The 25035-nt window shown below is 50.0% G+C and overlaps 2 protein-coding genes and 1 pseudogene across 2 annotated transcripts in view; 1 reads left to right on the top strand and 2 right to left on the bottom strand.

The window, feature by feature from the left end:
• The window catches only part of POLR2C (RNA polymerase II subunit C), a 105815-nt gene extending 92480 nt beyond the window's left edge, over nucleotides 1-13335 (top strand). Inside the window, exons 6-9 of the mRNA XM_068261486.1 lie at nucleotides 1946-1997; nucleotides 7331-7499; nucleotides 10424-10498; nucleotides 13102-13335. Of these exons, the coding sequence (XP_068117587.1) occupies nucleotides 1946-1997; nucleotides 7331-7499; nucleotides 10424-10498; nucleotides 13102-13246 (441 nt within the window). The 3' untranslated portion in view covers nucleotides 13247-13335. The remainder of the gene's footprint in view (nucleotides 1-1945; nucleotides 1998-7330; nucleotides 7500-10423; nucleotides 10499-13101) is intronic.
• A 5682-nt stretch (nucleotides 13336-19017) lies between these two features.
• Nucleotides 19018-25035, bottom strand: part of DOK4 (docking protein 4) — a 43318-nt gene continuing 37300 nt past the window's right edge. The window contains exons 7-8 of the mRNA XM_068261814.1: nucleotides 20115-20238; nucleotides 19018-19273 (exon numbers count right to left, since the gene is read on the bottom strand). Of these exons, the coding sequence (XP_068117915.1) occupies nucleotides 19194-19273; nucleotides 20115-20238 (204 nt within the window). The 3' untranslated portion in view covers nucleotides 19018-19193. The remainder of the gene's footprint in view (nucleotides 19274-20114; nucleotides 20239-25035) is intronic.
• Nucleotides 21507-21658, bottom strand: LOC137539343 (U2 spliceosomal RNA; annotated as a pseudogene).

Raw genomic sequence — 25035 nt, 5'->3', positions numbered from 1 at the left:
GGGGAGGGCCCCAGAATGCTTTGCAGTATGGTATGCGGCTTGCGTCCTCTTAAGAGCTTGGGAATAACAGCTTTGCTGATAAGCACACATCAAATGAAAGAGAGATTTTTATCTTCAGTAATGCCTTTTTGGCTTCTTTCTAAACTGTTTAACACAGGAGAATAGAGGTTTAAATTAGCTTTTGTAGCCTGACAGTTACTCTTTAAGCAAAAAGAACATTAAGGCTCATCTCAATTTTGCTAAAAAACATCTCAATGATTGCCAAGACTTTTGGGAAAATACCTTGTGGACGGACGAGACAAAAGTTGAACTTTTTGGAAGGTGCGTGTCCTATTACATCTGGTGTAGAAGTAACACAGCATTTCAGCAAAAGAACATCATACCAACAGTAAAATATGGTGGTGGTAGTATGATGGTCTGGGGTTGTTTTGCTGCTTCAGGACCTGGAAGGCTTGCTGTGATAGATGGAACCATGAATTCTACTGTCTACCAAAAAATCCTGAAGGAGAATGTCCGGCCATCTGTTCGTCAAGCTGAAGCGATCTTGGGTGCTGCATCAGGACAATGACCCAAAACACACCAGCAAATCCACCTCTGAATGGCTGAAGAAAAACAAAATGAAGACTTTGGAGTGGCCTAGTCAAAGTCCTGACCTGAATCCTATTGAGATGTTGTGGCATGACCTTAAAAAGGCGGTTCATGCTAGAAAACCCTCAAATAAAGCTGAATTACAACAATTCTGCAAAGATGAGTGGGCCAAAATTCCTCCAGAGCGCTGTAAAAGACTTGTTGCAAGTTATCGCAAACACTTGATTGCAATTATTGCTGCTAAGGGTGGCCCAACCAGTTATTAGGGTCAGGGGGCAATTTCTTTTTCACACAGGGCCATGTAGGTTTTGAGGTTTTTTTCTCACTAAATAACAAAAACCATCATTTAAAACTGCATTTTGTGATCAATTATGTTATCTTTGACTAATAGTTAATGGTTTTTGATGAGCAGAAACATTTCAGTGTGACAAACATGCAAAAGAATAAGAAATCAGGAAGGGGGCAAATAGTTTTTCACACCACTGTAAATTTCCCTTCTTCACTTCCCTCCCCCTCTTCTGTCCTCCTTATGAATATATGGTATATAAAGGTACTATTGTATGACCTTTTTTGATATGCATGATGACTGCTAATCTGTTAAACATGCATTAATCCTTTTGTACTACTTCTGTTTTATATTTTAATAAAAACTTTTGGTCAATGGAAAAAAAAAAGGGGGGGCCATCTCACTTGTGCAAACAGGCAATGAAACAGATCATTAGTGACCTGTGACGCTTGATGATGGTAGAAGCTGTAGGCACGTTGCTGATGACACATTGGCCTCAATTCACTAAGCAGTTTAGACTAGTCTAGTGATGGTTTGGTCAGTTGCATCAAAGGGGAATTCACTATTACCAAATGTTATACACCTGTTTTTAGACCTGGTCTAAACCATTTGGTAATTAGGTGGGTAAAGCAGGGGAAATGATCAGAAGATGCGATTCACAAACGAGTAGCTATGACCGATATCCTTCTCCTCTGATGAGATCTCATCTGCATACAATTATACTCCTGCATAATTCATTCAAAGGGTTCCATTCTCACATCTAAAATACCTCACAGAATTACATTACCCACAGACATCAGCTGGTCTAATCTCTGTCAGAAAAAAATGGGTGTGGTTGCTCCTTGTTTGCCTTTGTGAGTTGCGTAATTACTGAATGTTAGACCAGGTCTAAAAACAGGTCTAAAACATGACACCAAACCATCAGTAGAGTAAAAAACATATGTAGACTAGTCTAAACTGCTTAGTGAATTGAGGCCACTGTGTACTGTCCTGTGTGCCCGGGTGGAGGGGGCTTGGGTGAGCATACACTCCTGTTTCATATCATCAGTCTGACCGTCTGGGTTTTTGCAGGTGACATCACGAAGCAGAGACAACGACCCCAACGACTACGTGGAACAAGATGGTGAGCAGGATGGAGAGGACCTTATGATGTGACATTCTTTACAGGGAGCCCAGAAGCGAGAGATATGCAGAGGCAGCCACACAGTCTATCACAGTCCAATAAATCCTATTATCCTGGCAGTTATTAGTGTCTCTGAACACCTGATCAGCATACTTACATCAGTCATTAAGAAAGTCTACAAGGCAGAGGACCAGCACTGCAGCCAGGCAGTGACCAGTGGGCAAGAGTCCGATATGTCCATATTCCACTCATATCTAGTCACATTACAAATACCCTGTAGTGGGCTGCTGTGCACCTGAATACCAGTAGGGGGGGTGGGAGGAGGAGGTGCCCCAACAGAAAGTTAGATCAAAAATTGTTAGAATTTGCTTAAGTATTTATATAGCACCAACATATTACGCGGCGTTGTATAGAGTATATTGTCATATCACTGACTGTCGCTTCCAATCTAATCCCTACCAGAGTCTTATGTCTATGTATGTATTGTGTAGTGCATGTATCTTAGTCTAGGGCCAATTTAAGGGGAAGCTAATTAACTTATTTGTATGTTTTTGGGATGTGGGAGGAAACCGGAGTGCCCGGAGATATCTTACCTCAAGTGAGGGATGCAAAAAAGAATTTTATTGAACACTTACAAAAGACAACGCTTTTCACGGGTCTTTACCTGTCTCTTCAGGTCAGGGTCATAGTGCCATTGTGTAGAATAATAGGTAATATAGGAATCACACACTTGGCAATTGATATTTTATTTACACACCGTATCAAACCCCAAAAGGTATCAAAAGGTTAGCACCAGTAGTCAGTTGGAACAGTGATGTAGCTGGTGTAAGTGTACAGCAATGGGTTGGTAGGTTAGCACCAGTAGTCAGTGTGGTGTGATGTAGCTACAGGATGTTGGTTTGGTAGGCCAGGGTTATGGGTGAGAGATGTGGACAGATGGTGGTGTGGGGTATACAGCGATGGGTTGGAAGGTTAGCACCAGTAGTCAGTGTGGTCAATGATGTAGCTACAGGATGTTGGGTTGGAGGGCCCTGGTTAGTGGTGAGAGATGTGGACAGATGGTGGTGTTGGGTATACAGCGATGGGTTGGAAGGTTAGCACCAGTAGTCAGTGTGGTGTGATGTAGCTACAGGATGTTGGGTTGGTGGGCCCTGGTTAGTGGTGAGAGATGTGGACAGATGGTGGTGTTGGGTATACAGCGATGGGTTGGAAGGTTAGCACCAGTAGTCAGTGTGGTGTGATGTAGCTACAGGATGTTGGGTTGGTGGGCCCTGGTTAGTGGTGAGAGATGTGGACAGATGGTGGTGTTGGGTATACAGCGATAGGTTGGTAGGTTAGCACCAGTAGTCAGTGTGGTCAGTGATGTAGCTACAGGATGTTGGGTTGGAGGGCCCTGGCTAGTGAGAGATGTGGACAGATGGTGGTGTTGGGTATACAGCGATGGGTTGGTAGGTTAGCACCAGTAGTCAGTGTGGTGTGATGTAGCTGTAGGATGTTGGGTTGGTGGGCCAGGGTTAGTGGTGAGAGATGTGGACAGATGGTGGTGTTGGGTATACAGCGATGGGTTGGAAGGTTAGCACCAGTAGTCAGTGTGGTGTGATGTAGCTGTAGGATGTTGGGTTGGTGGGCCAGGGTTAGTGGTGAGAGATGTGGACAGATGGTGGTGTTGGGTATACAGCGATGGGTTGGAAGGTTAGCACCAGTAGTCAGTGTGGTGTGATGTAGCTGTAGGATGTTGGGTTGGAGGGCCCTGGCTAGTGGTGAGAGATGTGGACAGATGGTGGTGTTGGGTATACAGCGATGGGTTGGTAGGTTAGCACCAGTAGTCAGTGTGGTCAGTGATGTAGCTACAGGATGTTGGGTTGGAGGGCCCTGGCTAGTGAGAGATGTGGACAGATGGTGGTGTTGGGTATACAGCGATGGGTTGGTAGGTTAGCACCAGTAGTCAGTGTGGTCAGTGATGTAGCTACAGGATGTTGGGTTGGAGGGCCCTGGTTAGTGGTGAGAGATGTGGACAGATGGTGGTGTTGGGTATACAGCGATGGGTTGGAAGGTTAGCACCAGTAGTCAGTGTGGTGTGATGTAGCTACAGGATGTTGGGTTGGAGGGCCCTGGTTAGTGGTGAGAGATGTGGACAGAGGGTGGTGTGGGGTATACAGCGATGGGTTGGAAGGTTAGCACCAGTAGTCAGTGTGGTCAGTGATGTAGCTACAGGATGTTGGGTTGGAGGGCCCTGGTTAGTGGTGAGAGATGTGGACAGATGGTGGTGTTGGGTATACAGCGATGGGTTGGAAGGTTAGCACCAGTAGTCAGTGTGGTGTGATGTAGCTACAGGATGTTGGGTTGGTGGGCCCTGGTTAGTGGTGAGAGATGTGGACAGATGGTGGTGTTGGGTATACAGCGATGGGTTGGAAGGTTAGCACCAGTAGTCAGTGTGGTGTGATGTAGCTACAGGATGTTTGGTTGGTGGGCCAGGGTTAGTGGTGAGAGATGTGGACAGATGGTGGTGTTGGGTATACAGCGATGGGTTGGTAGGTTAGCACCAGTAGTCAGTGTGGTCAGTGATGTAGCTACAGGATGTTGGGTTGGAGGGCCCTGGCTAGTGAGAGATGTGGACAGATGGTGGTGTTGGGTATACAGCGATGGGTTGGTAGGTTAGCACCAGTAGTCAGTGTGGTGTGATGTAGCTGTAGGATGTTGGGTTGGTGGGCCAGGGTTAGTGGTGAGAGATGTGGACAGATGGTGGTGTTGGGTATACAGCGATGGGTTGGAAGGTTAGCACCAGTAGTCAGTGTGGTGTGATGTAGCTGTAGGATGTTGGGTTGGTGGGCCAGGGTTAGTGGTGAGAGATGTGGACAGATGGTGGTGTTGGGTATACAGCGATGGGTTGGAAGGTTAGCACCAGTAGTCAGTGTGGTGTGATGTAGCTGTAGGATGTTGGGTTGGAGGGCCCTGGCTAGTGGTGAGAGATGTGGACAGATGGTGGTGTTGGGTATACAGCGATGGGTTGGTAGGTTAGCACCAGTAGTCAGTGTGGTCAGTGATGTAGCTACAGGATGTTGGGTTGGAGGGCCCTGGCTAGTGAGAGATGTGGACAGATGGTGGTGTTGGGTATACAGCGATGGGTTGGTAGGTTAGCACCAGTAGTCAGTGTGGTCAGTGATGTAGCTACAGGATGTTGGGTTGGAGGGCCCTGGTTAGTGGTGAGAGATGTGGACAGATGGTGGTGTTGGGTATACAGCGATGGGTTGGAAGGTTAGCACCAGTAGTCAGTGTGGTGTGATGTAGCTACAGGATGTTGGGTTGGAGGGCCCTGGTTAGTGGTGAGAGATGTGGACAGAGGGTGGTGTTGGGTATACAGCAATGGGTTGGTAGGTTAGCACCAGTAGTCAGTGTGGTGTGATGTAGCTGTAGGATGTTGGGTTGGTGGGCCAGGGTTAGTGGTGAGAGATGTGGACAGATGGTGGTGTTGGGTATACAGCGATGGGTTGGAAGGTTAGCACCAGTAGTCAGTGTGGTGTGATGTAGCTGTAGGATGTTGGGTTGGAGGGCCCTGGTTAGTGGTGAGAGATGTGGACAGATGGTGGTGTTGGGTATACAGCGATGGGTTGGAAGGTTAGCACCAGTAGTCAGTGTGGTGTGATGTAGCTACAGGATGTTGGGTTGGAGGGCCCTGGTTAGTGGTGAGAGATGTGGACAGAGGGTGGTGTTGGGTATACAGCAATGGGTTGATAGGTTAGCACCAGTAGTCAGTGTGGTGTGATGTAGCTGTAGGATGTTGGGTTGGTGGGCCAGGGTTAGTGGTGAGAGATGTGGACAGATGGTGGTGTTGGGTATACAGCGATGGGTTGGAAGGTTAGCACCAGTAGTCAGTGTGGTGTGATGTAGCTGTAGGATGTTGGGTTGGAGGGCCCTGGCTAGTGGTGAGAGATGTGGACAGATGGTGGTGTTGGGTATACAGCGATGGGTTGGTAGGTTAGCACCAGTAGTCAGTGTGGTCAGTGATGTAGCTACAGGATGTTGGGTTGGAGGGCCCTGGCTAGTGACAGATGTGGACAGATGGTGGTGTTGGGTATACAGCGATGGGTTGGTAGGTTAGCACCAGTAGTCAGTGTGGTCAGTGATGTAGCTACAGGATGTTGGGTTGGAGGGCCCTGGTTAGTGGTGAGAGATGTGGACAGATGGTGGTGTTGGGTATACAGCGATGGGTTGGAAGGTTAGCACCAGTAGTCAGTGTGGTGTGATGTAGCTACAGGATGTTGGGTTGGAGGGCCCTGGTTAGTGGTGAGAGATGTGGACAGAGGGTGGTGTTGGGTATACAGCAATGGGTTGGTAGGTTAGCACCAGTAGTCAGTGTGGTGTGATGTAGCTGTAGGATGTTGGGTTGGTGGGCCAGGGTTAGTGGTGAGAGATGTGGACAGATGGTGGTGTTGGGTATACAGCGATGGGTTGGAAGGTTAGCACCAGTAGTCAGTGTGGTGTGATGTAGCTGTAGGATGTTGGGTTGGAGGGCCCTGGTTAGTGGTGAGAGATGTGGACAGATGGTGGTGTTGGGTATACAGCGATGGGTTGGAAGGTTAGCACCAGTAGTCAGTGTGGTGTGATGTAGCTACAGGATGTTGGGTTGGAGGGCCCTGGTTAGTGGTGAGAGATGTGGACAGAGGGTGGTGTTGGGTATACAGCAATGGGTTGATAGGTTAGCACCAGTAGTCAGTGTGGTGTGATGTAGCTGTAGGATGTTGGGTTGGTGGGCCCTGGTTAGTGGTGAGAGATGTGGACAGATGGTGGTGTTGGGTATACAGCGATGGGTTGGTAGGTTAGCACCAGTAGTCAGTGTGGTGTGATGTAGCTACAGGATGTTGGGTTGGTGGGCCAGGGTCATGGGTGAGAGATGTGGACAGAGGGTGGTGTGGGTATACAGTGATGGGTTGGTAGGTCAGCACCAGTAGTCAGCGTGGTGTGATGTTGGGTTGGAGGGCCCTGGCTAGTGGTGAGAGATGTGGACAGATGGTGGTGTCGGGTATACAGCGATGGGTTGGTATGTTAGCACCAGTAGTCAGTGTGGTGTGATGTGGCTGCAGGATGTTGGGTTGGTGGGCCAGGTTTATGGGTAAGAGATGTGGACAGATGGTGGTGTTGGGTATACAGCGATGGGTTGGTAGGTGAGCACCAGACGTTGGTGTGGATAAAGATGATTTGCAGTCAGAGTGCTGAGTTAGGATAATACCAGATAATGGTGGACCTGGGCAGAGGTCTGGCTGGACAGTAGGCATTGTCTACAAAGGCGGTTCTACATATCGAGCGAAGTCATCATCTTTTGTCTCTCCCTGCAGACATCCTGCTGGTGAAGCTGCGGAAAGGGCAGGAGTTGCGGCTCAGAGCGTATGCCAAGAAAGGCTTCGGAAAGGAGCACGCCAAGTGGAACCCAACAGCAGGGGTGTCATTCGAGTATGACCCGGACAATGCCCTGCGACACACAGTCTACCCCAAGCCTGAAGAATGGTATGTGCTGTGGGGCGATGCTGGGGTGGAGAGACTCATTCCTCCTGTGTAGCAGGATTCTCGTTTAGTGCTAAAGCCCCCCCCCCCATTATCACTTGTCCAGGTTCAGGGCATCCTGCCCCCCCCCCACTTGTTTTACCACATGTTCTCCTTTGTAATTTGATATATATGAAGTATTTACCTCACGTTTATTTACCTCACTAGTCAGTAATCTCAGGTAATAGTCTCTTTGAATTAACATTTGACAACATGTTCAGTAAAATCAGCTGTTTTCTGCATGTGCTAAAACCCGAGGCGTGTTTGACAAATCCTATTAGGAGTTCTGTATTGGGAGAGTACACAATCAGCAAAAAGATCCCTGTAGGTGCACCACAGACACCTCCTCATGAACTAGTCAAATAGTCAGGGATGTAGTGAAAACTCAGGAAACCAAAAATTGCAAAAAGTACTTTTTCTTTTAATATTCCAAAAAAGTGCAGAATTTTGTATACAAAGACAAAGGTTATGTATAGGAATATATATAATGTATTAAAAGGTAGACATTTCTGTGCCTCTGTGTCCTTATATGATTCTCTTTAACCCCCTTGCCGGTCCAATTCCCGCGGCAAGTGGGCAGCAGAGCACTTTTTTTTTTGAATTTTTTTTTTTAAAATCATGTAGCGAGCCCAGGGCTCGCTACATGATAGCCGCTGAGCAGCGGCATCCCCCCACCCACTCCGATCGCCTCCGGCGATCAGAGTAAGCAGGAAATCCCATACAGAACGGGATTTCCTGCTGGGCTTCCCCGGTCGTCATGGACGTCGGGACGTCAGAGGGAATCCCGATCCACCCCTCAGCGCTGCCTGGCACTGATTGGCCAGGCTGCGCTGGGGGGAGGGGGGTGCGGCTCGGCGCGGCGGGTAGTGGCGAAGCGGCGGGTGGAGGCGGCGATCGCGTACCAGGGGAAAAAAAGTTTGAACATCGGCCCAGCGGGGCCTGAGAAATCCTGCTACGCAGGTTACCCCGAGCTGAGCTCGGGATAACCGGCAAGGAGGTTAAATAGACTCTGAAGCGAGAATAAAACTCGCTTCAGAGCTTATATTCAGCAGGGGCATGTGTGCCCCTGCTAAACCGCCGCTATCACGCGGCTAAACGAGGGTCCCTTACCTCCCAAATCCCCTCATGGAGTCCCGGAGATCTCTTCCTGGTGAGGCAGGGCTAATGGCCGCAGCCCTGCCCCACGCGTGTCTATCAGCGCGTATCTCCGCCTTGGTTGAAGATTTTGCAGGGGGGGGATTCAGGGGGGTAAGGGACCCCCGTTTAGCCGCTGGATAGCTGCGTTTTAGTGGGGGCACACAGTGTCTCTTTAAAGGGAAGGTTCAGGGAGGGGATTAAAAAAATAAAAATAAATTTCCACTTACCTGGGGCTTCCTCCAGCCCGTGGCAGGCAGGAGGTGCCCTCGCCGCCGCTCCGCAGGCTCCCGGTGGTCTCCGGTGCCCGACCCGGCCAGGCCGGCTGCCAGGTCGGGCTCTTCTGCGCTCCATTTCCTGGCACTTCTGCGTCCCACTACTGCGCCTGCGCAGTACAGCCCGGCGGACGTCCGATGACGTCAGCGCGCCGGCGTGGGACGCAGAAGTGCCAGGAAATGGAGCGCAGAAGAGCCCGACCTGGCAGCCGGCCTGGCCGGGTCGGGCACCGGAGACCACCGGGAGCCTGCGGAGCGGCGGCGAGGGCACCTCCTGCCTGCCACAGGCTGGAGGAAGCCCCAGGTAAGTGAAAATTTATTTTTATTTTTTTAATCCCCTCCCTGAACCTCCCCTTTAACTCGATTAGGACCTCCCTGCTCTGGCCCCGGAGGTGAGAGGGATACGGAGGCCAACATATGTATTTCTGTTTAAACAATGCACATTGCCTGGCTGACCTGCTGATCCTCTGACTCTAATGCTTTTATCTATACACACTGAACAAGCATGCAGCAGATCAGATGTTTCTGACTGAAGTGTGACTGCATTAGCTGCATGCTTGTTTCAGGTGTGTGATTTAGACACTACTGACCATATAGATCAGCAGGACTGCCAGGCAACTGGTATTTAAAAGCGAATAAATATGGCAGCCTCCATAGGCCTCACACCTCAGGTTCCTTTTCAGGACCAGAGCCTATTTTTCATTCCTCTGTGATCACTGTAATTGGCTCACAGTCATCACCTGATGAGGAGCCAATGAAACCTGCTCCTTACAGATAGGGAGAAGCTCAGCTGTCACATGGCAGCAGAATCGGCAGCCGCAACGATAGGCTCAGGACCGCATAAAACCGCCAGCGTAGAATCTACGGCACATCAGAGATGAAGAGGCGCAAGTGCGGCGTACATTCTTACACACGCGGTCCCGAGCCGGTCACAGGGACCCTAAGCACTCACTAAAATTAGTGACTTACTTGGGGCTTCCTCCAGCCCACCGTAGGCCGCAAGGTCCTCTGGCGTCCTTCTGACTCCTCTCCCGGCTGGCGGCACCATTATGAGACGACTTCTGCCTGAAGTCCTCATCAGGGCTGCTTCCCGCTTCCTCAGTTTGTGACATCATGCCGGCCGGCGTGGCAGTCCTGTGCATGTGCGGTTCCATGTTAGAGAATCACGCATGCGCAGGACTCTCACGCCGGCCCGCATGATGATGTGTAGTCGGCCAGCATGGTGACGCATATCAGCAAAGCAGGAAGCAGCCCAGACTACTTCAGGCCGAGGTCGTCCCATAACGGAGCCAGGAGGACACCGGGGGACTTTGCCGTCTACAGTGGGCTGGAGGAAGCCCCAGGTAAGCCACCATTTCATTTTTAGTGAGTGCTCAGGGTCCCTTTTAAAGTACTGTCTTCCCAATCTCATAATGTATCTCCTTATGTATGAAGATCTGTTGAATAATTTCTCATGATCGGTTCTGTCTTTCCATCCAGGCCAAAGAGCGAGTATTCAGAGATTGATGAAGAGGAGGTGCAGGCCCCCTATGAACCCAACGGCAAGCCGGAGAGGTGAGTGCTGTGCTTTACTGCTGCTGTGCCCTGGGGCCGCCCCCTGCGATTGTCACACTGTGACCTCTGCAGGAGCTGATGGTGATATGATTACTTGAGTGGGTCAGCCATACAAACCCTCCCACTTCTCATTAGTATTGGGACCTCCCTGGGCTTCAAGTTGCTTTCAGGGAGATTGGAAATGTTATGGTTTCCATGTAATACGAGAGCTTAACTACACAGTCTGCTCATAGTATTCAAATTGTATTGATAAAATTGGCCAGTCAAAATTGGATGTGTATACTGTAGCTGGCCTTAAGCTTGGTACACACCTTTAACTTTGATTGTCCAATCACTGTCCAATTTTACCTCCCCCATGTAGTATGAACTATCTACACAATCTGTTCATAGTATTTAATATCAGTTGACCTTCACACTATGTAGAGGTGATACAATTGGTCAGTGACTGGCCAATCAAAGTTGAAGGTGTGTATTCTCAGTGGAAGGCCTCGTAGATACGCTAGTTGGAACTCAGCCGATAACTACCGCCTCTGGCGAAAATCTGGCATGTGCATAGCAGCCCCTGGTGCCTCGGCAGATAAATTCGTCCAAGAGCATTGTTCTCCCCCCTCACCCCGCCCACCATGTGATGTCATTCCCACACCACTCCATTAGCCCTCACCCCGCCCACCATGTGATGTCATTCTCACACCACTCCATTAGCTCTCACCCCCACATGGCAACAGAAGACGCCACTAGCCTGCAGACTAGCAACACATCTGCAGGGGACATGCCTTGTAAGCATGTATGAGTCTTATGCTTGATGCACACCTATTTTGTTTGCTCAATTTTACCCCTGCCATGTAATATGAGAGCTTACCTGCACAATCTGCTGATAGTATGCAAAATATGTTGAATATCTGCCCTCATACTACATGAAAGTGGTAAAATCGATCAATGAGAACTGGATGTGTGTACATACCCTTAGCTCACCTCTGGCATAACACTGATGGTGCTGAGGCATTTTCTTGGCTTGGTTTGCCTTCAGTGGAGACATGACAGGTGCTCCTGTGTGGATTAGTCACATGACAGGTGATCAGTGCAGGGCTCCTCTGTGATTAGTCACATGACAGGTGCTCCTGTGTGATTAGTCACATGACAGGTGCTCAGTACAGGGCTCCTGTGTGGATTAGTCACATGACAGGTGATCAGTGCAGGGCTCCTCTGTGATTAGTCACATGACAGCTGATCAGTACAGGGCTCCTGTGTGATTAGTCACATGACAGCTGATCAGTACAGGGCTCCTGTGTGATTAGTCACATGACAGGTGATCAGTGCAGGGCTCCTGTGTGATTAGTCACATGACAGCTGATCAGTACAGGGCTCCTGTGTGATTAGTCACATGACAGCTGATCAGTACAGGGCTCCTGTGTGATTAGTCACATGACAGCTGATCAGTACAGGGCTCCTCTGTGATTAGTCACATGACAGCTGATCAGTGCAGGGCTCCTGTGTGATTAGTCACATGACAGGTGATCAGTGCAGGGCTCCTCTGTGATTAGTCACATGACAGGTGCTCAGTACAGGGCTCCTGTGTGGATTAGTCACATGACAGGTGATCAGTACAGGGCTCCTGTGTGATTAGTCACATGACAGCTGATCAGTACAGGGCTCCTGTGTGATTAGTCACATGACAGCTGATCAGTGCAGGGCTCCTCTGTGATTAGTCACATGACAGGTGCTCAGTACAGGGCTCCTGTGTGGATTAGTCACATGACAGTTGATCAGTGCAGGGCTCCTGTGTGGATTAGTCACATGACAGCTGATCAGTGCAGGGCTCCTGTGTGATTAGTCACATGACAGCTGATCAGTACAGGGCTCCTGTGTGGATTAGTCACATGACAGCTGATCAGTGCAGGGCTCCTCTGTGATTAGTCACATGACAGTTGATCAGTGCAGGGCTCCTGTGTGGATTAGTCACATGACAGCTGATCAGTACAGGGCTCCTGTGTGGATTAGTCACATGACAGGTGATCAGTACAGGGCTCCTCTGTGATTAGTCACATGACAGCTGATCAGTACAGGGCTCCTGTGTGATTAGTCACATGACAGCTGATCAGTACAGGGCTCCTGTGTGATTAGTCACATGACAGCTGATCAGTACAGGGCTCCTGTGTGATTAGTCACATGACAGTTGATCAGTGCAGGGCTCCTGTGTGGATTAGTCACATGACAGTTGATCAGTACAGGGCTCCTGTGTGGATTAGTCACATGACAGGTGCTCAGTACAGGGCTCCTGTGTGATTAGTCACATGACAGCTGATCAGTACAGGGCTCCTCTGTGATTAGTCACATGACAGCTGATCAGTACAGGGCTCCTGTGTGATTAGTCACATGTCAGCTGATCAGTACAGTACTCCTGTGTGGATTAGTCACATGACAGCTGATCAGTACAGGGCTCCTGTGTGATTAGTCCTCTCTCTTCTCTTTGTTGTATGTTCAGGTTGTCTCTGATGACAGCAGTAAGCCTGTGCACTGTGTAATCTTCACAGCTGTACAGAATCTTGTGTTTTGTCACATTGTATTGCGCTTTCTCCATACTGAACGAGTATTTATCCCCGTAGGTTCTACTATAACGTGGAGTCGTGTGGTTCTCTGCGGCCGGAGACCATTGTTCTTTCAGCGCTGTCTGGTCTGAAGAGGAAGCTCAGCGATCTGCAAACGCAGCTGAGCCATGAGATCCAGAGTGATGTCCTGACTATAAACTGAAACCTCCTGATCAGCACACCCCGTCTCCCTGGCCTGGCTGCATCGTGTGTATATCTGTGTTATTTCCTAATAAATGGTTTTTTTCACAATCTGGGGAACTGATTTGGCACAGTGTGTCTGCACTGAGCGTGTGTGCGCGGCCTCTCCTGGGATAAGTAAACACAGCAGGAAATGTCTGCACTGATCTCCTGTGGTGGTACGCAGTGTGTCTGCACTGATCTCCTGTGGTGGTACGCAGTGTGTCTGCACTGATCTCCTGTGGTGGTACGCAGTGTGTTTGCACTGATCTCCTGTGGTGGTGCGCAGTGTGTCTGCACTGATCTCCTGTGTTGGTGCGCAGTGTGTCTGCACTGATCTCCTGTGGTGGTGCGCAGTGTGTCTGCACTGATCTCCTGTGGTGGTGCGCAGTGTGTCTGCACTGATCTCCTGTGGTGGTGCGCAGTGTGTCTGCACTGATCTCCTGTGGTGGTGCGCAGTGTGTCTGCACTGACCTCCTGTGGTGGTGCGCAGTGTGTCCTCACTGACCTCCTGTGTGTGTGTGCGCGCAGTGCGTCTGCACTGACCTGTGTTGGTGCGCAGTGTGTCTGCACTGACCTCCTGTGTTGGTGTGCAGTGTGTCTGCACTGACCTCCTGTGTTGGTGCGCAGTGTGTCTGCACTGACCTCCTGTGTTGGTGCGCAGTGTGTCTGCACTGACCTCCTGTGGTGGTGCGCAGTGTGTCTGCACTGATCTCCTGTGGTGGTGCGCAGTGTGTCTGCACTGATCTCCTGTGGTGGTGCGCAGTGTGTCTGCACTGATCTCCTGTGGTGGTGCGCAGTGTGTCTGCACTGATCTCCTGTGGTGGTGCGCAGTGTGTCTGCACTGACCTCCTGTGGTGGTGCGCAGTGTGTCCTCACTGACCTCCTGTGTGTGTGTGCGCGCAGTGCGTCTGCACTGACCTGTGTTGGTGCGCAGTGTGTCTGCACTGACCTCCTGTGTGTGTGTGTGTGTGTGCGTGTGCATGCAGTTTGTCTGCACTGATCTCCTGTGTGTGTGTGTGTGTGTGCGTGTGCATGCAGTTTGTCTGCACTGATCTCCTGTGGTGGTACGCAGTGTGTTTGCACTGATCTCCTGTGGTGGTGCGCAGTGTGTCTGCACTGATCTCCTGTGGTGGTGCGCAGTGTGTCTGCACTGATCTCCTGTGGTGGTGCGCAGTGTGTCTGCACTGACCTCCTGTGGTGGTGCGCAGTGTGTCCTCACTGACCTCCTGTGTGTGTGTGCGCGCAGTGCGTCTGCACTGACCTGTGTTGGTGCGCAGTGTGTCTGCACTGACCTCCTGTGTTGGTGTGCAGTGTGTCTGCACTGACCTCCTGTGTTGGTGCGCAGTGTGTCTGCACTGACCTCCTGTGTTGGTGCGCAGTGTGTCTGCACTGACCTCCTGTGGTGGTGCGCAGTGTGTCTGCACTGACCTCCTGTGTTGGTATGCAGTGTTTGCACTGCCCTCCTGTGTTGGTGCGCAGTGTGTCTGTACTGACCTCCTGTGTTGGTGCGCAATGTGTCTGCACTGACCTCCTGTGTGTGTGCGCAGTGTGTCTGCACTGACCTCCTGTGTTGGTGCGCAGTGTCTGCACTGACCTCCTGTGTTGGTGCGCAATGTGTCTGCACTGACCTCCTGTGTGTGTGCGCAGTGTGTCTGCACTGACCTCCTGTGTTGGTGCGCAGTGTCTGCACTGACCTCCTGTGTTGGTGTGCAGTGTCTGCACTGACCTCCTGTGTGTGTGCGCAGTGTCTGCACTGACCTCCTGTGTGTGTGCGCAGTGTCTGCACTGACCTCCTGTGTGTGTGCGCAGTGTCTGCACTGACCTCCTGTGTGTGTGCGCAGTGTGTCCGCACTGACCTCCTGTGTGTGTGTGTGTGTGTGTGTGCGCGCAGTGTGTCTGCACTGACCTCCTGCGTTGGTGCGCAGTGTGTCTGCACTGACCTCCTGCGTTAGTGCGCAGTGTGTCTGCACTGACCTCCTGTGGTGGTACGCAGTGTGTTTGCACTGATCTCCTGTGGTGGTGCGCAGTGTGTCTGCACTGATCTCCTGTGGTGGTGCGCAGTGTGTCTGCACTGATCTCCTGTGGTGGTGCGCAGTGTGTCTGCACTGACCTCCTGTGGTGGTGCGCAGTGTGTCCTCACTGACCTCCTGTGTGTGTGTGCGCGCAGTGCGTCTGCACTGACCTGTGTTGGTGCGCAGTGTGTCTGCACTGACCTCCTGTGTTGGTGTGCAGTGTGTCTGCACTGACCTCCTGTGTTGGTGCGCAGTGTGTCTGCACTGACCTCCTGTGTTGGTGCGCAGTGTGTCTGCACTGACCTCCTGTGGTGGTGCGCAGTGTGTCTGCACTGACCTCCTGTGTTGGTATGCAGTGTTTGCACTGCCCTCCTGTGTTGGTGCGCAGTGTGTCTGTACTGACCTCCTGTGTTGGTGCGCAATGTGTCTGCACTGACCTCCTGTGTGTGTGCGCAGTGTGTCTGCACTGACCTCCTGTGTTGGTGCGCAGTGTCTGCACTGACCTCCTGTGTTGGTGCGCAATGTGTCTGCACTGACCTCCTGTGTGTGTGCGCAGTGTGTCTGCACTGACCTCCTGTGTTGGTGCGCAGTGTCTGCACTGACCTCCTGTGTTGGTGTGCAGTGTCTGCACTGACCTCCTGTGTGTGTGCGCAGTGTCTGCACTGACCTCCTGTGTGTGTGCGCAGTGTCTGCACTGACCTCCTGTGTGTGTGCGCAGTGTCTGCACTGACCTCCTGTGTGTGTGCGCAGTGTGTCCGCACTGACCTCCTGTGTGTGTGTGTGTGTGTGTGTGCGCGCAGTGTGTCTGCACTGACCTCCTGCGTTGGTGCGCAGTGTGTCTGCACTGACCTCCTGCGTTAGTGCGCAGTGTGTCTGCACTGACCTCCTGTGTGTGCGCGCAGTGTGTCCTCACTGACCTGTGTGTGTGCGCAGTGTGTCCTCACTGACCTCCTGTGTGTGCGCGCAGTGTGTCTGCACTGACCTCCTGCGTTAGTGCGCAGTGTGTCTGCACTGACCTCCTGCGTTAGTGCGCAGTGTGTCTGCACTGACCTCCTGTGTGTGTGCGCAGTGTCTGCACTGACCTGTGTGTGTGTGTGTGCGCAGTGTCTGCACTGACCTGTGTGTGTGGGTGGTGTCTGCACTGACCTCCTGTGTGTGCGTGCGCAGTGTCTGCACTGACCTCCTGTGTGTGTGCGCAGTGTCTGCACTGACCTCCTGTGTGTGTGCGCGCAGTGTGTCTGCACTGACCTCCTGTGTGTGTGCGCGCAGTGTCTGCACTGACCTGTGTGTGTGTGTGTGTGTGTGTGTGTGTGCGTGCGCGCGCGTGCAGTGTCTGCACTGACCTGTGTGTGTGTGCAGTGTCTGCACTGACCTCCTGTGTGTGCGTGCGCAGTGTGTCCTCACTGACCTGTGTGTGCGCACTGACCTCCTGTGTGTGCGCGCGCGCAGTGTGTCTGCACTGACTTGTGTGTGCGCGTAGTGTGTCTGCACTGACCTCCTGTGTGTGTGCGCACAATGTCTGCACTGACCTCCTGTGTGTGTGCGCAATGTCTGCACTGACCTCCTGTGTTGGTGCGCAGTGTGTCTGTACTGACCTCCTGTGTTGGTGCGCAGTGTGTCTGTACTGACCTCCTGTGTGTGTGCGCGCAGTGTCGGCACTGACCTCGTGTGTGTGTGAGTGTGTGCGTGCGCGCAGTGTGTCTGTACTGACCTCCTGTGTGTGTGCGCGCAGTGTCAGCACTGACTTCCTGTGTGTGTGAGTGTGTGCGTGCGCGCAGTGTGTCTGCACTGACCTCCTGTGTTGGTGCGCAGTGTGTCTGTACTGACCTCCTTGTAGAAAAAAAACGGACAATGCGACGTTACTCACATACAAAGTAACTTTTATTAAAAGCTCCAAGATTTGCAACGACTGTGTACCCTCCAAACTATTGCCCGATGAAGCGGGATAGTGACCCGTGAAACACGTTGCACTGACCTCCTGTGTGTGTGCGCAGTGTCTGCACTGACCTGTGTGTGTGTGTGTGTCTGCACTGACCTGTGTATGCGCGCGCAGTGTGTCCTCACGGACCTGTGTCCGCACTCACCTCCTGTGTGTCCGCACTGACCTCCTGTGTGTCTGCACTGACCTCCTGTGTGTGCGCACAGTGTGTCTGCACTGACCTCCTGCCTGTGTGTGCGCACAGTGTCGGCACTGAGTGTGTGTGTGTGTGTGTGTGCGTGTGTGTGTGTGTGCGCGCGCGCACAGTGTGTCTGCACTGACCTCCTGTGTTGGTGCGCAGTGTGTCTGTACTGACCTGTGTGTGCGCACAGTGTGTCTGCACTGACCTCCTGTGTGTGCGCAGTGTCGGCACTGACCGTGTGTGCGCGCGCAGTGTGTCTGCACTGACCTGTGTTGGTACGCAGTGTGTCTGTACGGACCTCCTTGTAGAGAAAAAAACGGACAATGCGATGTTGCTCACATACAAAGTAACTTTTATTAAAAGCTCCAAGATTTGCAACGACTGTGTACCCTCCAAACTATTGCCTGATGAAGCGGGATAGTGACCCGTGAAACGCGTTGCAAATCTTGGAGCTTTTAATAAAAGTTACTTTGTATGTAACGTCCCATTGTCTGTTTTTTTCTACGAGGGAGCGGAGTCCACCAACTTCCCCCTTTTAAACGTTTTTTAATCGCTTTTACTCTTGTTGGCGCCTCGGTTATACTGTTTTACAAATCAACTAGTCCCCCCCTGGTGGAGGGGTGTATCCCCTTTTTCCTATCTACAGAGAGCGACTTCTTATACCTGAGTGGGGTCAGGTTATAATTCTCCCCACCTGCCTATCCAGTGGTTGCCTTTTGTGGCAACCTATACTTGTGAGTATAACCATTGCTTGATTACACACTTTATCATCTGCTACTAAGGTACTACACTATATTGGGCTCTCAGTCTCGCTTGTGTTTTTCAAGTTCCATATCCCTCTCACTTCATTTTCCCTTTAATAGCAGTTCTACGGATAGTGCAGCAGTGCAAGCTAGGCATGATTTGTGAAGTGCTCCTCCCCCTGCTGCCAGGTGTCCTGTGCTTAACTCTTCCACTGCTGGGCATTGATGCATTACATCAGATGTATTGGTTACCTCAGCAACAGCAATTTCCCTCACACACTGCACTGTCTGAGAAACCTTCCTAACTCCTCCTATTCCTCACAGTTTAAGAAGGAATCTGCACTATTTAGTGATTTCTTAGGATGTCTGAGACAGTTCTGCACGGATTTCTAAAAACCTACCTAATATTTTGTCTCAGACACTGTTGATAAATGTCCCCCCTAGAAAGGCTGTGGGATCCAAAATCTTCCCGCTACATAGGTAACTTTTTTCTTCACAGGGTCACTTCAGTATTGCTGTAAATAAAACAAGGATTCTAACTGATTTCTGTGACTGCTCCGCCTGTGGGGCAGGTTTCTGTGCACTGCTATCAGCCCAAGTGACTGTGGTGAGGTTCATGAATAGAGCTCCCAGAATCCTCTCTTCATTCACTCGCTGAAACTCGATTGGTCGGTCTGCTCCAGCGTTCCTGGCCTCCGTCTTAGTAAGTCAGCCGCGGCGCACGCACAGAGCTCCTCCCCCGCATTCCAGCATGCAGGAAATGACGAGACAAAGGAAGACACACACCAGCTCCGAACTTGGCGACGCCCGCACAGAGCTCCTCCCCTGCGTTCCAGCATGCAGGAAATGACGAAACAAAGGAAGACACACACCAGCTCAGAACTTAGTACTTTTTATAGTGCAAAATTGGCTTTATACAGGGATAGTCCCTCCTCCCGGCTCTCTGTCCTGCGAGGTCCCCTCAGTGCAGAGGGAGGAGCCTCGCTGACGGATGGTTCCAGAGTCCAGACACACGGCGCAGTCCATCATCCTGGAAGCAGGGGGGGATCCGGTCACTGGGAGGCCGAGGTGGGCAGCTTCCGCTGTATCATCCGCCTGGTGATGGGATCCGAGTCCCGGCCGCTATACGTTCCTGCAACGCAAAGGCGGAGTTAATGCTTTTACCTGACACAGGAAGCTTTACTCCACTCTAAACTGACATTGCTTTACCCTTCATTACCCCCAAACACTGCAGACTTCTGGCACATAAACCGCTATAAAGAGGACCACACACTGTTCTCTTCCCATGAGTCCTGCGGGTCTGTGTTACTTTACTTCTATTACTGTCCTCTCCCACCAGCGCAATGGTGACTGCCGTGAACGTCCTTTAACTCCTCTTAAGAAGGAACTCCAGTGAAAATAATGTAATAAAATCTTTCCTCTCACTGATTTACATTCTGACATTTATCACATGGTGACATTTTTACTGCTGGCAGGTGATGTCACTGGAAGGAGACGCTGCTTGCTTTTTTGGCAGTTGGAAACAGCTGTTATTTCCCACAATGCAACGAGGTTCACAGAAAGGAAACTGCCAGGACCATGGTCCTGACATCACACTGGGAAGTTTCACCACAATATCAGCCATACAGCGCCCCCTGATGGTCTGTTTGTGAAAAGTAATAGATTTCTCATGGGAAAGGGGGTATCAGCTACTGATTGGGATGAAGTTCAATTCTTGAACACTGTTTCTCTTTAAGCATGAAATCGATTGAAAATCTGTGTGCACTGCATGCTGGGTGTCCCCATCTGCGTCCCCCACAAGTAACAGAGCGGGCAACTGCTAAGTATCACCATAACTGTACATACATTTAACTGATTGGGTACATGGTTTATGCAGGTTTGCTGTAAGCACTGGCTGTGTTTATCCATGTTACAGGGCAGCGATATGAGGGTCAGTGTATAAGCAGTCATGTGACCATCGCACAGGAACTTACGGTTACCGCAGGAAGACTCGCCACCAGCCTGACCGCTGGTGATGTGATGCCAGTATGCGCTGCGGGGCAGCATGGAGGTGCTGGGGGAGGCTTGTGACGTTGCCTCATTCTCCTTGTTAAGTCTCTAAAAGGAAACAGAATATTATGGAAGTATAATAAGATGTCTAACAGAGCTGAGTCAAGGCCAGTAGAACCAACTTTTGTGAAAACAAAACAAAAAAACACATCCTTATGGAAGAAATGAATACACAGAAGAAGAAAAAAAAAAAAGGTAGTACAGTAGACTTTTTAAAGCAAGTTTGAAGCCAGCCAAAAATATATATATAAAATATATCAGACACTACCCTATGGAAATGGAAGGCTCTGGATTTCATGGAGCAGTGCTGTCCAACGTCATGGACAGGGGGCGTGTCTAGCACCAAATTTTTTGGCTGGAGGAGGCAGAGCATCAATGTCCTGGCTTTGGGGGGCGGAGCCAAGCGCAAACAAAAAGGTGGGCCTGCCAGAGGAGGGGGACTGACTCAAAGAAATAGTCCTGACAAGTGAGTGCAGCCCGGGGGCCACATCAGGCCCGTTGGCCACCAGTTGGACAGCCCTGTCATAGTGTGTTGCTGTTCACATTCTCTGCCTCTGGCAGTCCTTGGAAGGTTTCAGAAACAGTCGGGGGCACAAGAGCTTCTAAAGCCTTCTGAGGCCTCCCGGAGGCTTATTACAAGGATCCTCAAAGGTTTATCAGACTGGCTGGTCCAATAACTGCAATGGGGGACAGCGGTGGAAAGAGGACACAGAGAAAGGAAGGCTGTATTTTTTTTTCTTGCTTTCTTGGCTCCTGTTGTGCACAACAGAAGCCCGGAGGAAAAAGTGGAAGTGCATAAACACCCCACAAAAAACGTGCATGAGCAGCCCTGGGCCCCACAAAAGCAGGGCCCTTTCCACTGTTCTCCCGGAGGGGAACCTCCCCCTTTGCTTTGGTGTCCTCCTGACACCCGAAGGATAGGAGAACCCCAACTGTGCCATGTAGTTGCCCACTGGCCAGGGTCGGCTCCCCCAAGAAGGAGCCTCTAGTCGGAGACCAGAGTCCCCAGGGGACAAGTCCCCAGTGCCAGCAAGCTGGCCCCGACCTTGCGGCCGGCGTTATAAAAATTCCACACTCTCCCAGCCAAAAGGCCGGGGAGCTGCATTAGTTGGCTAAGCATACAGGTAGTACAGAACTCAGTGCCTTACTCCGCCACGGGGTTTCCCAGGCCCCAGGTTTTTCAGGCACTCCTGGATCGCCACTTCCAGAGGCAGTACACCTAAGCAAAGCCCCCAGCCCTTCAGCCTCGACCATGGTAGATCCGTTTGTGCAGTTAGGATCAAGGGAACGTAAGAACAACAGTGGACACCCGTACTAGAGGGTTTGGAGGTGTCCCTCCCCCTCCTCACTCGTTCGAGGTGCCCCCCAACTTTCGGGGTTGTCAGAACTTACTTTGGGCCCGGCCCGCCCCTTAAACTGATCAGAACAGATACTACACTTGATCTTAGCCAAAAGGCAGAGGAAGGCGCTATATAGGATCCAGAGCCTTCCCTCTCTGTAGGTGAGTTACTTTTTTTCTGACTTCAGAATCACTTTAACCCACAGAGTAACCAAGCAGCTCGGAGTGACCCACAACCACTAGGAAAGTATAGGGTACCAAAAAGCCCTCCTACTAATAAGCAATGCTTGGTGAGATTTGCCTTCTTAAAACAGAAGGTACTTGCGATAATTCAGCTTTAAGTGAACATCTGTGGTTACCCACAATGCACCGCTACTGAATATACAAATTACCTCAGGGGCATAAAGAGAATTTGCATATTCAGTAGCAGTGCATTGTGAGTAACCACAGATGTTCACTTAAAGGACAAATGAAGTAAGAAGTCTATGGAGGCTGCCATATTTATTTCCTTTTAAACTATACCATTTATTTACCTGGCAGTCCTGCTGATCTATTTGGCTGCAGTAGTGTCTGAATCACACTAGAAACAAGCATGCAGCTAATCTTAATGAAGACCAGAGGCCTAAAATCAATTATTAAGTTGAAAAAATGCTTAGGAGGCAGTGGTGGACTTACCTCCTCCAAGCAAACACAAGAAGCTGTGTATTCAAGACAAGTAAATTTTATTGGTACACTCCAAGGGATATTCGCAACACGTTTCGCAGGCCTAGACCCGCTTAATCAGGCAATAGACTGTTGGAGTACACAACTGGGGACAGAGGCACAGATAGGTGTACATTAGGACCAAAAGCCTGAATACATATAGTGTATAACATTAGTCATAGGGTGTGCTTAACTACCTAACGACCACCCCACGCCAATGGGAGTGGTCGCTGCGGCAGCCCCAGGACCGCCTAATGGCAATTGGCGTCAAGTCCTGGGGCTCTAATTTGCATGAGATCACGCACACGCTGCGCGCGCATCTCATGCTGGGGCTCATGCTGGGGGGGAAGCTCCGCCCCCTCCTCAGTCTCCGAGTGGCAATAGCCGCTCGGGCGACTGTTAGACGGCATGATCGCCATCAATTTACTTGTACAGTGCTGCGATCGGCAGCAGCGCTGCACAGGGGACAGCCGTGTGACACAGCTGTCCCCTCCTGAGGCTGCACAGTGACCGGCTGTCATAGGCTGAAGCCTATGACAGCTGATCACGCCGATTGGCTGGCGGGAGGAGGGAGGGAGCGGGGGACAGCACAAAAAACCCAAGCATATTTTATTAAAAAACAAACCATAAATATGATGGTGATCAGACCCCACCAGCTCTGTTGGTGGGGAGAAAAGGGGGGGGGGGATCACTAGTGTGCTGAGTTGTACGGGCCTGCAGCTATGCCTTAAAGCTGCAGTGGCCCATTTAGTTAAAATTGCCCTGGTCTTTAGGGGGGTTTACCACTGCAGTCCTCAAGTGGTTAAACTTACATGTAAAATGAAACAGGAGTGGTTGCAGAATTCATTGGTAACAGTGCTTGTTTAGAGTGGTGAGTAGGTATATGTGGGGGAGGGGGGGGGTGAGGGGACAGGGGTAGTATTGAAAACGGTACATAAGAGTGCATTGTACTGTAATAATTCATAGATGGGGGGGCCCCGGGGTGGGGTGTTGTAAAGCTGATGAATGTGGAGGTGGGATGGGTGATTAATACTGCGGGGGTGGGGTGGGGGATGAATATAGTATAAGTGCATTGTACTGTAATGATTTATAGATGGGGAACCAGGAGTGGGGTGTTATAAGGCTGATTATTGCGGAGGTAGGAGGGTGAAAAATACTGCAGAGGTGGACTGAAGGAAAAACAAAATATAAGTGCAAAAAACGGCAGAGATTAACATAAATTACAGGCCAACTTACCAGCATTCGGTCAGGGTAACACCTGGCGCGTCAGTGCCAAGGTGTCCCTGTACTGCTGTTTAAATGGGGAGCTGACCAATCCGGCGGCAGGGAGGGTTGGAAATTCCCACCAGGCATAGATGCGGCCCTTTGGTTGCGTCATCCTTATGCGACCTTTACGTCGCGCCTATTGCTAAAAGGAAAGGGCATAGTAGTGCGACCATAATGTCGCACTCAGGGCAGATGCGTACTTCCAGTTGGGGGCGGAAGTTATTGTGGTGGTGCGCATTGTTGTTATGGGCAGAGGGGACGGAGTGTTGAGCTGTTCTTAAGGAATAGGAAATAGTGAAATTGAATAAAAAGATAAAGATGAAAAATGTAAAAAAATACATAATATTATGAAGGTGGACCTAAGGGCACATTAACTGTACATAGCGTTAGTCTCTTAGTATGACATTTTTATGGGGTCGTGTTTTTACATTATGTAAATTATAATGGGGCCTTTTTTGGGTATGCTAATACCATCTAGTGGACAGACATGGTATTAATGTGTAAGGTGCATTGTGCAATATCATACTCAGCTGGGCTGTACACTGCAAGTAGTAGAAATATATTAAGACCCCTAAAAACAATAAGATACAATAAATGAACACAGAAAAGAACACCAGATCACATAATAGAACAGTGTAAAAAACCATCGTATCATCTAGTGCTAAAAAATGGCCAGATGTTATAGACTACTAGAATAAACATGGATAGTGAGACTGGTCACATAGGATGGGATGCCTAGATATGAGGGTACATGTATAGTAAGATAATCATAATGGCAATAATTCATAAAGAGCGATATGTAAAGATTACATGGATAAAACAAGGATATATAATATAAAAATACATAAGTACATATGAAAAACAGTAAAGTAAAAATATATAAAATATATATAAAAGAGAAAATAAGGTATGATAAGAGGCGACTAAACAACATTTATAAAGGTACTGATATATTTTGATCAATGGATTTTTCCACGTTAGCCCACACACCAATTTAGTTAGTGACTAAAAGACATCTCCAACTGACATAATCACAAAACCATCATACGGTTCCCTACAAACCTCCATTGAAACGTATTTCCAAGCCAGCAAGAATAGCGCAGCCCCTCCACAGACCACGCCTGCTAGTGCTGACACAACCCTCACCTCCTCTTATTAGACCTTCCCTCTACCCTATCCCAGAGCATACGGACAACCCAATTACCCAGTCGCAAATCATCCCGGATCATACTGCAAACCAAGAAAAAAAGACCCTTGCCCAACTCTGAAAAAGAGGAAGGCGAGGGAAAAGAAAAACGAAAACACCCTTGAATGCTGATCCAATTCCCACAAGCCAACAAACCAAATGTATATTCAATTTGTCTGACCATCTATTAACCCCGAGTGAAACTATATTACTTGGAAAAGGCTTATCCCTTTGCCCAACGAATCAATCCAATATCTTTGAGATCTTTACAGATTTTAATTCATATATTCGTAAATTAACATTGAAACGACTCTTTGCAATAAAAAAATTGAACCCACCCCCCATTACTGAT

Source organism: Hyperolius riggenbachi, chromosome 11 (genome assembly GCF_040937935.1).
Source record: "Hyperolius riggenbachi isolate aHypRig1 chromosome 11, aHypRig1.pri, whole genome shotgun sequence".
Taxonomy (NCBI): domain Eukaryota; kingdom Metazoa; phylum Chordata; class Amphibia; order Anura; family Hyperoliidae; genus Hyperolius; species Hyperolius riggenbachi.
Note: the sequence above shows the minus strand (reverse complement) of the source record. Positions and strands in the feature narration are given on the sequence as shown.